Below are 13007 nucleotides of genomic sequence, written 5' to 3' on the forward strand. Positions count from 1 at the left end.
ATGCACGTCTCGAAGTGCTCATTCACCCAAGCATCAGTTTTTAAGAAAAGATGGCAATACCTCATGATTCAGAGTCTCAGCAAATGTGCAGGAGGACCTGCTGTTCATCACATAATGCATGAAAAATACAGGCATCTTATCACTATTATAAATAATACAGACATAAATGTATGTAAGTGCAAGAAAAAGGGCTGGTTGGATGTTTGAACGTCTGAAAATTTTACCTTCTTAGTATAAAAAATGAATCAGGATTAGTAATTTGGGAAACAACCAGTGTTGGTCAAGTTACTTGAAAAAAGTAATCAGTAACTAATTACTGATTACTTCCCCAAAAAGTAATCCGTTACTTTACTGATTACTTATTTTCAAAAGTAATTAATTACTTAGTTACTTAGTTACTTTTTTAAAACGGGATTTACAACCTGAATAGGTCATAAAGTGATAGATCTTTCAGCCCAATTCTACTTTTTCTGCATAATCCATCATACAAAATGTAATCAAATGGAAAAGTCTCTTTTTAAAACTTGTTTTATTAGTTTTAATCTTTTAACTTTATGCATCAAGCAAAAATGTAATTATACGCACCATTCTCTGACTGGAAGAAATTAGTTTAACATTTAAACCTATTTTCTACACATTCCAGCACATAAAATAAAATATTTTTTTGTGTTTACACTCACTCTTTCAAATAGATGCAAGTAAACCACAGCAGAAAATAAATAAAATCAAAGACTCAGCGGTCCTTTTGCTCTATTTTCACCTGTAAAGCAGGAGTAGGGTAGGCGGAGGTTTACCCTGGTGCAGGTGTGCCGCAGCGGTCAGTGGAAGAATCCGTGAGTTTCTCTGTGAATTTCCCATTCGGTCATAGCGCACTCGGTGCTTGCTTGGAAGTTTAGGGGGTTTTTTCGCTGTAAAAATAAGTTTTCTTCCCACGTTTTTGTCACTTTTTATGGAATCAAACTCAAAATAAGGTCAGTACTTCCACGCTTTAAACACTGCACGCTCATACTCTCTCCGCACTCCATATATTATCCACTGTTGATCTGCACACAGCTGTTGTCACAAACGTCGCACTCGCTTACGTCACTGTCATGAGACATTCTCTCAAAAAATCACGGTTTTAGTAATGCAGTAACGCAGCGTTCCTACGGGAAAGTAACTGTAATCTAATTACCGTTTTTGCAATAGTAATCCCTTACTTTACTCGTTAGCTGAAAAAAGTTACTGCCCATCTCTGGACACAACATCAAATCTTTTTATCGGCTAGTGAAAATATGATAAATAAATTCAAGCAGTCTTTGTAAAGTCCCATTCTTGAGCACACAATAAAACTCATCAGATTGCAGAGGACAGCTTGTGACAGTCACTGATTGGTATATAGTTGTATTTCACAATAACGTAAAGTAAAACGTGCAGAATACTAGTTGGATCACAAAAACAGTATATATGAGTAGTAGTTTAATCTGAATAGAACAAAATGATGGACTTTCCAGTAAAATTTCAGGCAATCTTTCTCTGAAATTTTACTGGGTAGAATTATCAGGGGGCACAACACTGAAGTTCAAAGACAGCAAAAAAAAAGTGTTAATGTACTCTCAGGGATTCGATGAATGCAGCAGATGAGGTTCAGATTCAGAAAGCCAACAAATAGGTCGGTCAGCAGAGATTTTGACTCGCCATAGCAGGAAAAGCACAGGTGTAATTGACAACATTAAAAATGACTGGATTCTATTTAGGTGAGCGAGCTTGAAGGATCCTGGTAATCTAATCCTCAGCTGTGGCTTCCTGCCTGGGACAGGGACTGCAGCTGAGCCACTGTTAAGAATATTTCCTGCTATGACAAGTGCACAAATCTGCTGTGAAATGGGTTCATTGATCATCGCTTCACCTTAATGTCACCACTGCAGCTGTGTCATGGGAGTGTGCACAACCCCCCTCTCACACAGGAGAATGCTTGTCTTGTTTTTCAGTGCCACTGTAGGAGAAACGTCTAGTTTGTGTGCATGGTAAAGACTATAATTGATCTTAATTGAGGCTCTGCCTGTTTGATTTTTTTGCTACTTCAGCATAAATATTAACAAACGAAGTATTTGTTGTGCCTCTCGTATCAGAGTTCAAAGTTCTAGGTAACACCTTATGATTAAGGGCGCAATTCCCTGTAATCAAATGGGATTTCTGTGGGTTTTATTTGAAATGATAATGTAATTATATTTATCTACAAATACTTAAAGGTAGGTACACTTGAATGAGGGGATAACAATTCAGGATTTTATAGGAAACACAGAAATAATTATACTGCAAGTAAATTTCAGTACAGTGTAAGTAGTTTTAGGTAGTGTCTTAGGTCATAAGTACACTGTGTTTTTCAAGGCGTTGGCCGTATTATGGAGTGGATTAATCTTGCCTTTTGGGATCCTTTTTCAATATTCATTATGTTGATGTGCACGATTGATGTTCTGTTATTCAGCTGTTCTTTTATTTGATCTAAATGAGAACTGCTCCCCCTCAGCAATTTATAAGAGAAAAAAAAATACTGTCAAAATTTGCATGTGACCTCATCAAATCTAACTTAATTTATTTTCTTTTTTTTCACAATCACTGTTCAAACATCTTTCAAAGTGAGTGTAAAGGAATAAGTGTCCTTGGTGTCTCCTTTCCCATGAAATACCTGTAAAGTACCTGGAAGTCAGACAAGGTTAAGTCACTCCATAATACAGCACGCACCCCGAAAGGTACAGCATACTTACAGTGAAATGATTTCGTCTGTCCTGTAAAAACCATGTACTCAGCGCTACTTAAAATTATTAATGCACTACCTATAATTAATTACACACTACTTAAAATTTACAGAAATGTAATTGTTTCTGTTGTTCCTTGTATTGTAATTTTGCATAAAGTAATAATTCATAAAAGTGGTTCAAAGTTCATAGTTGTAACCATCTAACAACCAACAAAAGTATGGGAGAAAATGATGGCGCCATCAGAAAAGTAGGGCTACCATCTCGCAATGTGACAAATAAACAAAATAAACTAGATTAGGTTGAAGTAAAATATCTAAAGAGAATTTTTGTCATTCCAGCCAAGCAGAAACTCTGCTTATGTTGCAGCTGAAGCTTGTTTGCGTGACGTTTCCTGCAGATGTTCATCAGCCACGTGAAAGAGGGCGTAGCATGAAAACAAATGGCGAAGAATGAACTGTGTGTCTTGGCTGCGATTCAATAGCTGTTATTGCTCTGAAATCTGCACGCAGGGCTCGTTTCAGTACTCTGTATTCATTTCACATTATCGTACCTTTTCTGTTCCTTCCTCAGATGACTACCCAGCAACCATCAATGACCACCACAGCCCCTCCTCTATCCCCATTTGTCCCAGCCCTCGAATCCTTACTGGCTGCCCCGTTCCCACTGTGCCTCCAGCCGGCCAATCAGTGCCCCACATCCAGACTCCGCTGTCTGACCCCAGCCAACCGCAGCCTCCGCTGAAGGTGGCAAAGGAGTGTCCACAGAGTGCCAAGCAGCCCAGCGGGTCAAGGTCTGGCGCGCGCAGCACCGGCAGCATCAGCTCGGCTGTCTGCCCTCTCAACAGGAACAAGAAACAGAAGCTCAGCTGTGCCAGCGACGGAGGGCAAACGGTTGCCAAGCAGCCGAAGAATGGCCGCCAAAAATCCACCAATGGCTGGAGGCCATTTGGCCTGTCCTTTGAGAAGGAGGTTTTCTCTGTGGTATGTAGAGAAAGTCATTTTGGTGCTTTTTGACACAGCCACAATGGCACCACTTTTAATTAGAGCTGATGTAATTTTACTGAAGTGTCCTGAGAGAGTATGGGGGGTGATTCATAACACCTGTTTCACTGTTGGATCAGCGCTTATTCACTATTTTTTACTACATTTTATCCAGCAACCCTGACAACCAAGGCGTAGAAGCCATTCAATACAAATCACATCCTGCAGCTTTTTACTCCACAGCCTCTCAAAGCTTATCAGTTTCTGACTGCTAGAGGAGTCAGTATTTCCTGCTGCTGTGTTCCCAGGGAGAGGACACTCTGGTGCTGAGGAAGTGCTTTGAGGGAGTCCACAGGGACGGGGAGCTGATTAGAGTCAGAGACACTGTTCTGCTGAAATCTGGACCTAGAAAAAAGTCTCTGCCTTACGTGGCTAAGGTCTCAGCTCTGTGGGAAGAGCCAGAGTCAGGTAGTACGCTCGCTGTACGCAGCATTTACTCACACCACACGAGAAGACGCATTTATGTGGTAATAAGTGGTTTGAGAAGTGAAGTTAAAGACGTGCTATGTTTTACTTTTTTTCTTTCCTTCAGGAGAGCTGATGATGAGTTTGTTTTGGTACTACCGTCCAGAACACACACAGGGAGGACGCAACCCCAGCGTACATTGTGAGGTGAGAAGGCTGACGTGTGTTTCCGAAATGCTTTTTTTTTTTTTTTACCACGGCTTTCTAATAACTGTCAGGGGTAATTATAGACCAGCAAATCTAAAATATAGCTTGTGTCAACTGCAGCATATTCAGCGCCTGTAATCATGGCTATTAGTGATGCACAGGTCGAGCCAGTTCACGTACGTTTAATAGAAAGCATCACCGGTTCTGGCGGGACGAGTTAAATAACTCACAGAAACACTGTGTGCACTATGCCAGGCTCTGATTACTACCTTCGTGTCTCCTTTATCTGCATATCTCTCCTTCTCTGAGACATACACTGAAAGGCTCAAGTCCTCCTATGGCCTAACAAAGCTATAAAGTAGCCCAAATGTCTATTAAGATGGGAGAACAAGAGGATCAAAGACACTCTCTGATACCTTAAGTGCTCATATAATATCCTTTTAATGCTGCTATGATCATTCAGCGCTGCTGAAATTGCACCAGAGGCCAATCCGCTGCCTCTATAACAAAATATTTTAGGGGAAACTTGACTTCAGGTCCACATTTTACTGTTTGGTGAAACACACTCTACTCAGAAGCTACAGCGATATATAATTCGAGGTCATGTAACTTTAAATGGCCTTGCTTTGTAGTGCACTGCGAGGAAGTTTGGAAAATCCTGCCTGCTGCATGTAATTTCCATGTAATTTTTACTCGCCTCTTTGATGCAATTCTAGTAGCTGGATCAAATGGAATTGTAAAATTAGTGTTGTCACGGTTAAGGTTACGGCACGGTTCAAGGTGGATCCAGGTGTTTGATCGACACATATTATTGTGGGTTTCCACACTCTCAAAACAAGCAGGTTGAGTGCTGTGATTTTAAAAAAAGGGGGGGGGAAATAACTAATGGCTGTAATGTGTGCTTCGTGCTGGCTTTCTAAACCAGAAGAGATTTTAGATACTATTAATGAATATAATGACTCTTATTATAGTGTTAAATGTGTTTTCTATTGTCAACAACACATGTTATGTAAACTTTAAAACACAGAAAGAAAGGGAACACGCTAAAATGCTTCTCTAATTGTCCAAAACCTGATGATGTAGTTTATTTTAAATCCTGCTGATTTAATATTTAAAAAAATGCACTAAATGTGTATTAATCCAGGGCTGCAGATTGTTCCCAAAAAGTATGCTGTCTACTTCTGTTAAACCACCAGCTGCTTACAAAGTACAGTGAACGGTGTTTTAGGAAAAATTCAGCAGTGTATTTATAGCAGGCTGTAAGCTGTTTCTCACTCAAATACCAGTGCAAGGTGTTCACCTTCACTCTCATTGGCTCATTGTCTTGCCCAAGGACATTAAGTATATTTCTTTGTATTGGGACACCTTGAACTGTGTTACAGAATAAGAATAACCATTGTATCAAAGCAATGAATGCACAGTTGTACAGTATAGTGCAAAAGTCTTAAATCATCACTATTTTTTGTAAAATTTTGCTATTTTGTTATTTATATATTTTATTTATCACTGCAAAGATTTCATGTGCAAACTGACACGGAAATACAACATATAAGAAAAAAAAATAGTTTGGATAATTTTAACAAGCTTTAAAGTCAATATTTGGAACTCTCTCATCCAAGCTTTCCTGTCATTTCTTTAAGCGGTCTTTAGGAATAGTTCTCCAGGCGTCTTGAAGAACATTCAAAGCTCTCTTTTTGTATGTTTGCTGCCTTTTGTTCCGTTACAGATGGCTCTTTTCTCTTTTGGCCTTTTCTTTCTGTTTCCCCTTCTTAAGACTGGCTTCTTGACAGCCACCTTTCCCCTGAGACTATTTCTGATGAGGCTTCAGTGAACAGTAAAGCAACTGTGGGGCCAGATTAATCTCTGAGGTCCTGGGTCAGGTCCTTGCTTTTTTCCTTTTTTTAAGGACTTTCAGAGACTGTTCACCTCCTACCACTTTTTCCTTTGTCCTCCAATTGTGCAATTTACTCAGATTTTTTTAAGGACACATTGCACTGCACCGAGCAGAGGCACATCAAGTTTTTGGCTAATAGCTCTTTGGAAATCACCTTGTTGGTGCAGAAGTACTATTTTTATACCTGTCAGTGTGGGTTATTCTTGGCTTTTTTCACATCTTCAACTAAGAAAATTGGAACAAATTATATGTTTTTGCAATAAGCAGATAGTAACAAAGTGACTGAAGATAACATTTAAAGTGGGTCTTTGTTAACTTTCTGTTATGTGTAAACACAACAATGGTGTATCTCTTGAGTTAGAAGTCTTTTTATTGCAGTGTTAAGTAACTCATCAAACAACAACAACAAAAATTTCTCTGTAAATGGTCAAGTGAAAAAGCAGCTGATGTACAAAAAAAAAACTTTGGAAGACCTTCACAAACCTTTGCTGAAGATAAATCTGACTCCTTAAAAGCAAAAGATAAAGAAATGAAAGGTGGCTTAACACTTTTGCACAGCACTGTACGCTCGCGGACGGAACGCGTCTCTATTGTGTTCACGTCCTGATGTCAGTAATCTCCCAGAGGAACGAGTTCAATTCACTGTCTAGAAACATTAAACCACATGAAGTCTGTCGACTCTCAGCGTGCACTGACAGACAACAAACACATCAGAGCAGCAGTGTGAGAACAGGAACACGGCTTTGTCACAGAGGATGACGTAAAGCGTCTTTCTCTGCAAATCGGTTTATGTATCTGGAAGTGAGGGTGAGGCAGGAGGGATTGTTTAAAATTTAGAAGAGAGATTTAGTTTTTAAAGTCCCACCCGCTACTTCTACATGTAAGAGGATATCATGATGGGGTTTGTTTGTTTGGGCTTTTTTGTATGGATCTAACCCGAGTGTCTTTCTCTAGAATGAGGTCTTTGCATCCCGTCACCAGGATGTGAACAGTGTGGCCTGTATTGAAGACAAATGCTATGTCCTAACATTGGCACAGTATTGTCGGTAAGCAGGAAAGCATTTTTACTTTCTGTCGTGTTCTTAATTTCAGGCAGTTTTGAGCCATTAGGGGTGTTTTTGAGGTTAGTTTCTCATGTTGTGTTTGTTTCCTGTCCAGATTTTGTGCCTTGGTAAAACGCCGTAGAGAAGGCATCAGCGACAGCGCCGCCTCCCTTGTGGTGCCCCCTGTTGTTGGAAACGCCATGCCCACCCACCACTGTGTGCCCGATGACACTGACCCAGAGCTGGTGTTTTTCTGTCGACACGTCTACGACTTCCGCTACGGACGCCTCCTCAAGAACCTGCAATAGTATCTGACGAGGCATGACATCACATTACACCCCGGTTTCATCTGCCACAGATTCTCACTGGCTGCCTCCGTGAGAGAGGAACTGGAGTTTCGGACGACGGCTTGACAGCTTATTTTCTTTTCAGTCTGTCATTCATGCTTACATGTCACGCATTTATTAAGTAAACTAATGGTCTGACGTAATATATAAGAGTTGCTATGGCAGTGTAAATCTTTTTCTTTTATCATACATGGCTCTCTGGTGTTGTAGCAGCTGTGTGAAGAACCTGGAACGTACTCTGCTGTAGAAAATGCTACTGTAGCTCTTAGAAATGTGAAATTTGATTAGATTGCCGAGAACTCGATGTTTCATGTGAATAATGCTACTATCTGCCTGACAGACAACAGATAACACAAAGTATCTTGATACGCCATAGATAATGAAAATATGTGGCATATTGTGCCACACCGGATGGTGCAGCTGAAGACTTAATCACATCTTTTTTCACTCAGTTTATTTCTGCTGCTTTGAGCTGCACTGAGTCCATTTGATAGTGAAAACATGGCGTTTTCTACTGACACGGCATATAGAAATCTTACTGTAATGCAGCTGTGTTCATGCTGTTCTGAGAAATAGTGATAGTCTGGGAAATGTGCTTGCTTGTGATAAATAAGAAGGAATCAGTTTCATGTCTGTTTAATCAAAATGAAATAATCACCAGCAGCTGGTTAGTATAGCTTAGCATAAAGTCTAAGTTTTACTCTCGGGGCAATGGTTGGTTACTATATATGTAATTAGCAGCTGTCAAGGGCAAGAACGCCTGTTCTGTCAGAGTGTTATCGACTGCATGTGACTACAGATCAGTTTTAAAGAAGCTAGGTGTGTTTCAGTAAATCAGCAATCCCTATTTTTCCCCCTCTAAATGCTTGCAGTCGAAGCATGCTCAAACATGATTGGTTGATAGAACGTGGGCTACAAGCAGACTACAAATATCTGCATACATATCTTTTTGGAGCGATTGTGCTAAGCTAAGCTTAATTAGCTGTTGGCTCCAGCTGTGTGCTTACAATGTATACAGAGAGTGTTCTCATCCAAATCTCAGCAAGCAAGCATGTGAGGAAGTTTCCCAAATATTAAAATTGACATTTTTGTCTAATGGTGATTGATTTTGGAGAGCTTTGCAGCGCGCCCCAAAGACAGCCATGAAAGACATTCTCAGTCAAACGGTTTGATCGAATCTAATTAGCAGTGAAAAAGTATAACAAGAGCAAGCAATTAAAGTTTTTTTGGCTTCTTCTCTACTTAAGTTTTGAGAGAGATGCAGGTTTTATTCTGTATCTGTATCTGTAGTGAAGACTTTCACACGGGCATGCTAACCGCTAAAAGACAGCGAGAGTTTAGTTTGCTTGCTTTCACATTGCGAGGATCAGCCGAGCATTAAAGGGGATTTTTGTTATGCCAATGCCGAGGAATATTTTACTTTTTCAAAGCTGTTTACCAGAGGTGTGATTTGACTCCGGTGTCAGCGTACTGTATATTTGCATTTAAATATCTGGATGGGTGTCTGTTAGTGGCAGATGGCATCAGTTAGTCACGTATATTCTTGTTTCTTCACTGATGAGCTGGTGAATAATGTAGTCAGTGTAGCATTTAGATCTGTGATGATGATTCGTTCCTATGTTTGAGAAAAGATATGTATTTATTTCTGTACTGACAAAATATATAATTTATTTTCAAAAGATCATTTTAAAGAGTTTTAGATGAGTGGCTTGCATTCCTGATTAGAAAGGAGGCTGAAGATGTCTCTCCGTAGCTGCACTAAGTGTGAGAGTCTTTGCAGCAGTATTTCTGTGTTTCAGCTCGCTTACCCAATACAAGCTCGTGCAATTTTGCTTTGAGACACTGAAGTAGGCAATAGGCAGATTTGAGGACACATATGGAGTATTTGGAAGGATCTCAGATGCGGTTTGAAGGACATGCGCTAACATGTGACCAGAGATGCTAAACCTTGCAGGACCAAAATGTACCCTGGCCTTTTCCAGCTTCCTGTCATCCTCCTTTTCATTTCCCCTGAGATGGTGAAGCTTTGCCTCTTCACCTTTAAATGCCGATTGCTTCACTGATTTTAACTTACCATTAGCCTGTGCCCTGGATCTTTGCTGCCTTATAGAACATTCCCAGCCTTTTATTTAGTACCATGTATTGATCTCAGTCTGGAGTTATGAAGCTTGTAAGTGCGCTGATCTTGATTCCTAGATGCTTGACATGTATTTCAGTGTTACCTGTGATCTTATGTGACCTGAAAGTCCATCTTAATCAACATTTTTATTGAGAGTGATGTTTGGTATCAAACTACTTAACTAGTTGAGAGTAGATGAGGATTTCTTTTTTCTTTTTTTGGAGAAACTAACTTTTTACAGAGTGTGGTATGACAATACTGACAATGCTTTCATATCAGTACTTTAAATATAAAGCAGAAGCTAGTTAGCTTAGCGATCTATAATGCTTGGAAGTGGGAGCGGGGTAGAAAGCCAGATGCACCCTTATCATCTGTGAGCATAATAGGTAACATTGTGTATGTAATTTGTTTAGTCTGTATAAATCAAAGTGTTATAACAAATTTCTTGTTAGCAAATTTTGTGTTGTTTTTGGTTTTATGCTAGGCTAAGCTAAGCTAAGCTAACCAGCTAGTTACGGATTCATTTCTTACATGCAGACCTTAGAGCATTCTGCCATTTAAAAAAAAAAAAAGTTTTTTGCCATACATAAGTCACAATTTGGGGTTATTATGCCATTCAATTCAATTCAAGTTAAGAATCTTAACATTTTAATTTATTAACTCAAAAAATATCAGAAAATAACTCAAAATAATAATAAAAAAACACATTCAAACTTGAAGTTAGGTCAAAACTTTGAGATAATAATCCACATTTTTTTACTTATGGATAGCCAAAAATATATATATTTTTAAGTGGCATAAACAAGCTTCCATACTGTTTTGTTTTGTTTTTGGTAACTCTCCACAAGAAAGCTTTGTTCACAAAATGTCAATCACCTGGGGCCAAGCAGCAATGCAAAATTTGGCACATTGATTGGTGTCACTGATTGTTTTATTCTTTTCATATCACAGCCCATTAATGACTATTTGTGCATTATATTATATATACCTGTTTTTTTGTTTGTTTGTTTGTTTGTTTGTTTTTAGATTTAAGATATCCAAGCAGGATATCTTACCATAACTTTGATTTATCCGTGCAAAGATCAGTATGTGGATTTGGGATCCCATTTGAAGGAAACATTAAAAAAAACTTGCCCATTGATCATTGGAAGCATTCTAATAAATAAATTCTTCTTTCTCTTGCAAGTCCCAAAGCTAACCGCTTTACTGGAATTTTTCCCAGGTACAAATTCTTTGCAATCCTAACCAAAATTGTCAGTCTTCAGACCGAATATCAAAAAGTTTACCAGATGGATTTTCAATTTCTCAAACTGCTTTTCTGACAGAAAGTGGAATCTCATCTCAGCTACTGTTTCATATAATGACATGAAATTTCATTTGGGGACTTTTCATGATTTTTGCTACAATAAGAAAAAGAAAAAAGCCACATTTTATACTCATATCAAGAGGTTGTTGTGACTTTGTCCTGCTAAACCGCTTGGCTCCCTCCTCACTGCTTTAACTCGGTAGTTTAAGCCTTCCGGAAAAACATAATAGTTAGCTTGATTTGTATCATTTCTTATAAACATTAATTGATGCAAGTCATCATGGTGAATAAACTGTGTCAAAATGTCCAGAGAAGCTTCCCTAAACCACGTTATCATAATAAACCTCTCAGTGTATGTTTAATAAGTTCCATAAATACAGAAAAAAAGACATTCGGACAAACACACTCAACACGATAAGACAAGGACATATGAGCTGACTACAGCTGCTGATCTACTGATCTACATGAAGGAGGCGTTACACCTGACCTACAAGCACAGTAGTATTTGATAGTCAAAATTTTAGGTGGAGTATCACTTTAAAATGCCCACATCCCGCCTACATCTCCTTTGCTCCTTATCCTCTGTAAGTAGCATAGACTTTTTTTGTTTGTTTGAATTCAGAAATAATTTAAATAGATGTCTCATATTCATTTATTTGTGTTTATTTCAATTCATCTGAATTTAAAACTATTCCATGCTATTTTAATATGTCCCGCTGATACCCCGATGACTTAAATATTATCATGTCTTTATTCAACAAACGTTTTTAAAAAAAATTCTGAATATTGCTTGATGGTGTATGAAGTATAGCCAACTTGAATCAGGTGAAAATATTTGGTTTGATTTGGTTCAACAACTTAAATCCAGAATTAGAAAACCACACCGCGCACATTTTATGGCCTTAGGAATCACTCAGCAAACTAATTATGTTTAATCAAGATGTGTGATGCTTGTGTCTTAATTGGTCCTCTGTGCCTGTTCCCATTATCCTGTATTACATGTATTCCAAGAATTTTCCACAAAGAAAAGTACAAATAGTTACTGTAGTTTTTGCGTACCTTTCAAATGCCTTTCACTTTTCATCAGATGACACAGTTCTTGGTATTGAGCTTGAATCACCACAAAGAAATGCTTTCACCAAAAAGACTAAGGCTAAAAGAGGGCAGGGGATTAAACCATGAATTGAACTTCATTCCCAGGTGTACTTCTTATGTGAATTTGTTTGTTTCTTTGCATGGCTTTTTTTTGGAAATATCTTGGAAATATTAATCACAGCACAGATTATTTGTATGGTTTCAAATGGACCTGTAATATAAGAAAAATATTTAATTGTAATAAATAATATATGAGTTTGAACAAGCTTCTGAGTTTTTATTACCTGCACGTATGTTATTATGGATGCAGTAATGCTTCTCGCCCACATGGTGGCCCACTTGGACAATTTTTTTTTAAATATCTGATTTGTTTTTTAATAAATTAAAAGGTCATTGCAATAATCAAAGCACAGACTTACTAAAAGGTTTCAGAGATAAATATTAATGTGTAACATGCATATGTGGAAAAAGGTAAACACACAAACCTACATAATCATGGCTGATCTCGTCTCTTTCAGTCTTTTGCAGGTAAGTGATTTGCATCTGTAACAGCAAGAATGTGTGAGTCAGAAAGCTCATCTGCTTCAGCTCACACACTGGGCTATTTAGTGTGATTGCATGTCTGTGTGAATGGCATTTATATAGTCATCAGTCTGTATATGATGTGAATTCTCAGTGGTTGTGCAGCAAATTCCTGTTATGACTATGTTACTGTCTTTACTGAATATCTGTACTGACTGTCAGTACAGGATTTATGGTTCCCAAATAAGGCTTAATGCACTAAGCAGTTAGGGAGAGAAATCAGTGGAT

At 38.4% G+C, this 13007-nt stretch overlaps 1 protein-coding gene across 2 annotated transcripts in view; it reads left to right on the top strand.

Moving 5' to 3' along the window:
* Window positions 1–12462, top strand: part of bahd1 (bromo adjacent homology domain containing 1) — a 35696-nt gene extending 23234 nt beyond the window's left edge. For both annotated transcript variants that reach the window (XM_084914474.1, XM_084914475.1), the window contains exons 3-7: window positions 3312–3721; window positions 4030–4189; window positions 4314–4393; window positions 7242–7333; window positions 7446–12462. In XM_084914474.1, coding sequence (XP_084770600.1) covers window positions 3312–3721; window positions 4030–4189; window positions 4314–4393; window positions 7242–7333; window positions 7446–7638 — 935 coding nt within the window. In that variant the 3' untranslated portion in view covers window positions 7639–12462. The remainder of the gene's footprint in view (window positions 1–3311; window positions 3722–4029; window positions 4190–4313; window positions 4394–7241; window positions 7334–7445) is intronic.
* Window positions 12463–13007: the final 545 nt, after the last annotated feature.

The sequence above is a fragment of the Perissodus microlepis genome, chromosome 19 (assembly GCF_051167445.1).
Source record: "Perissodus microlepis isolate ML-2025 ecotype Zambia chromosome 19, ASM5116744v1, whole genome shotgun sequence".
Taxonomy (NCBI): Eukaryota; Metazoa; Chordata; class Actinopteri; order Cichliformes; family Cichlidae; genus Perissodus; species Perissodus microlepis.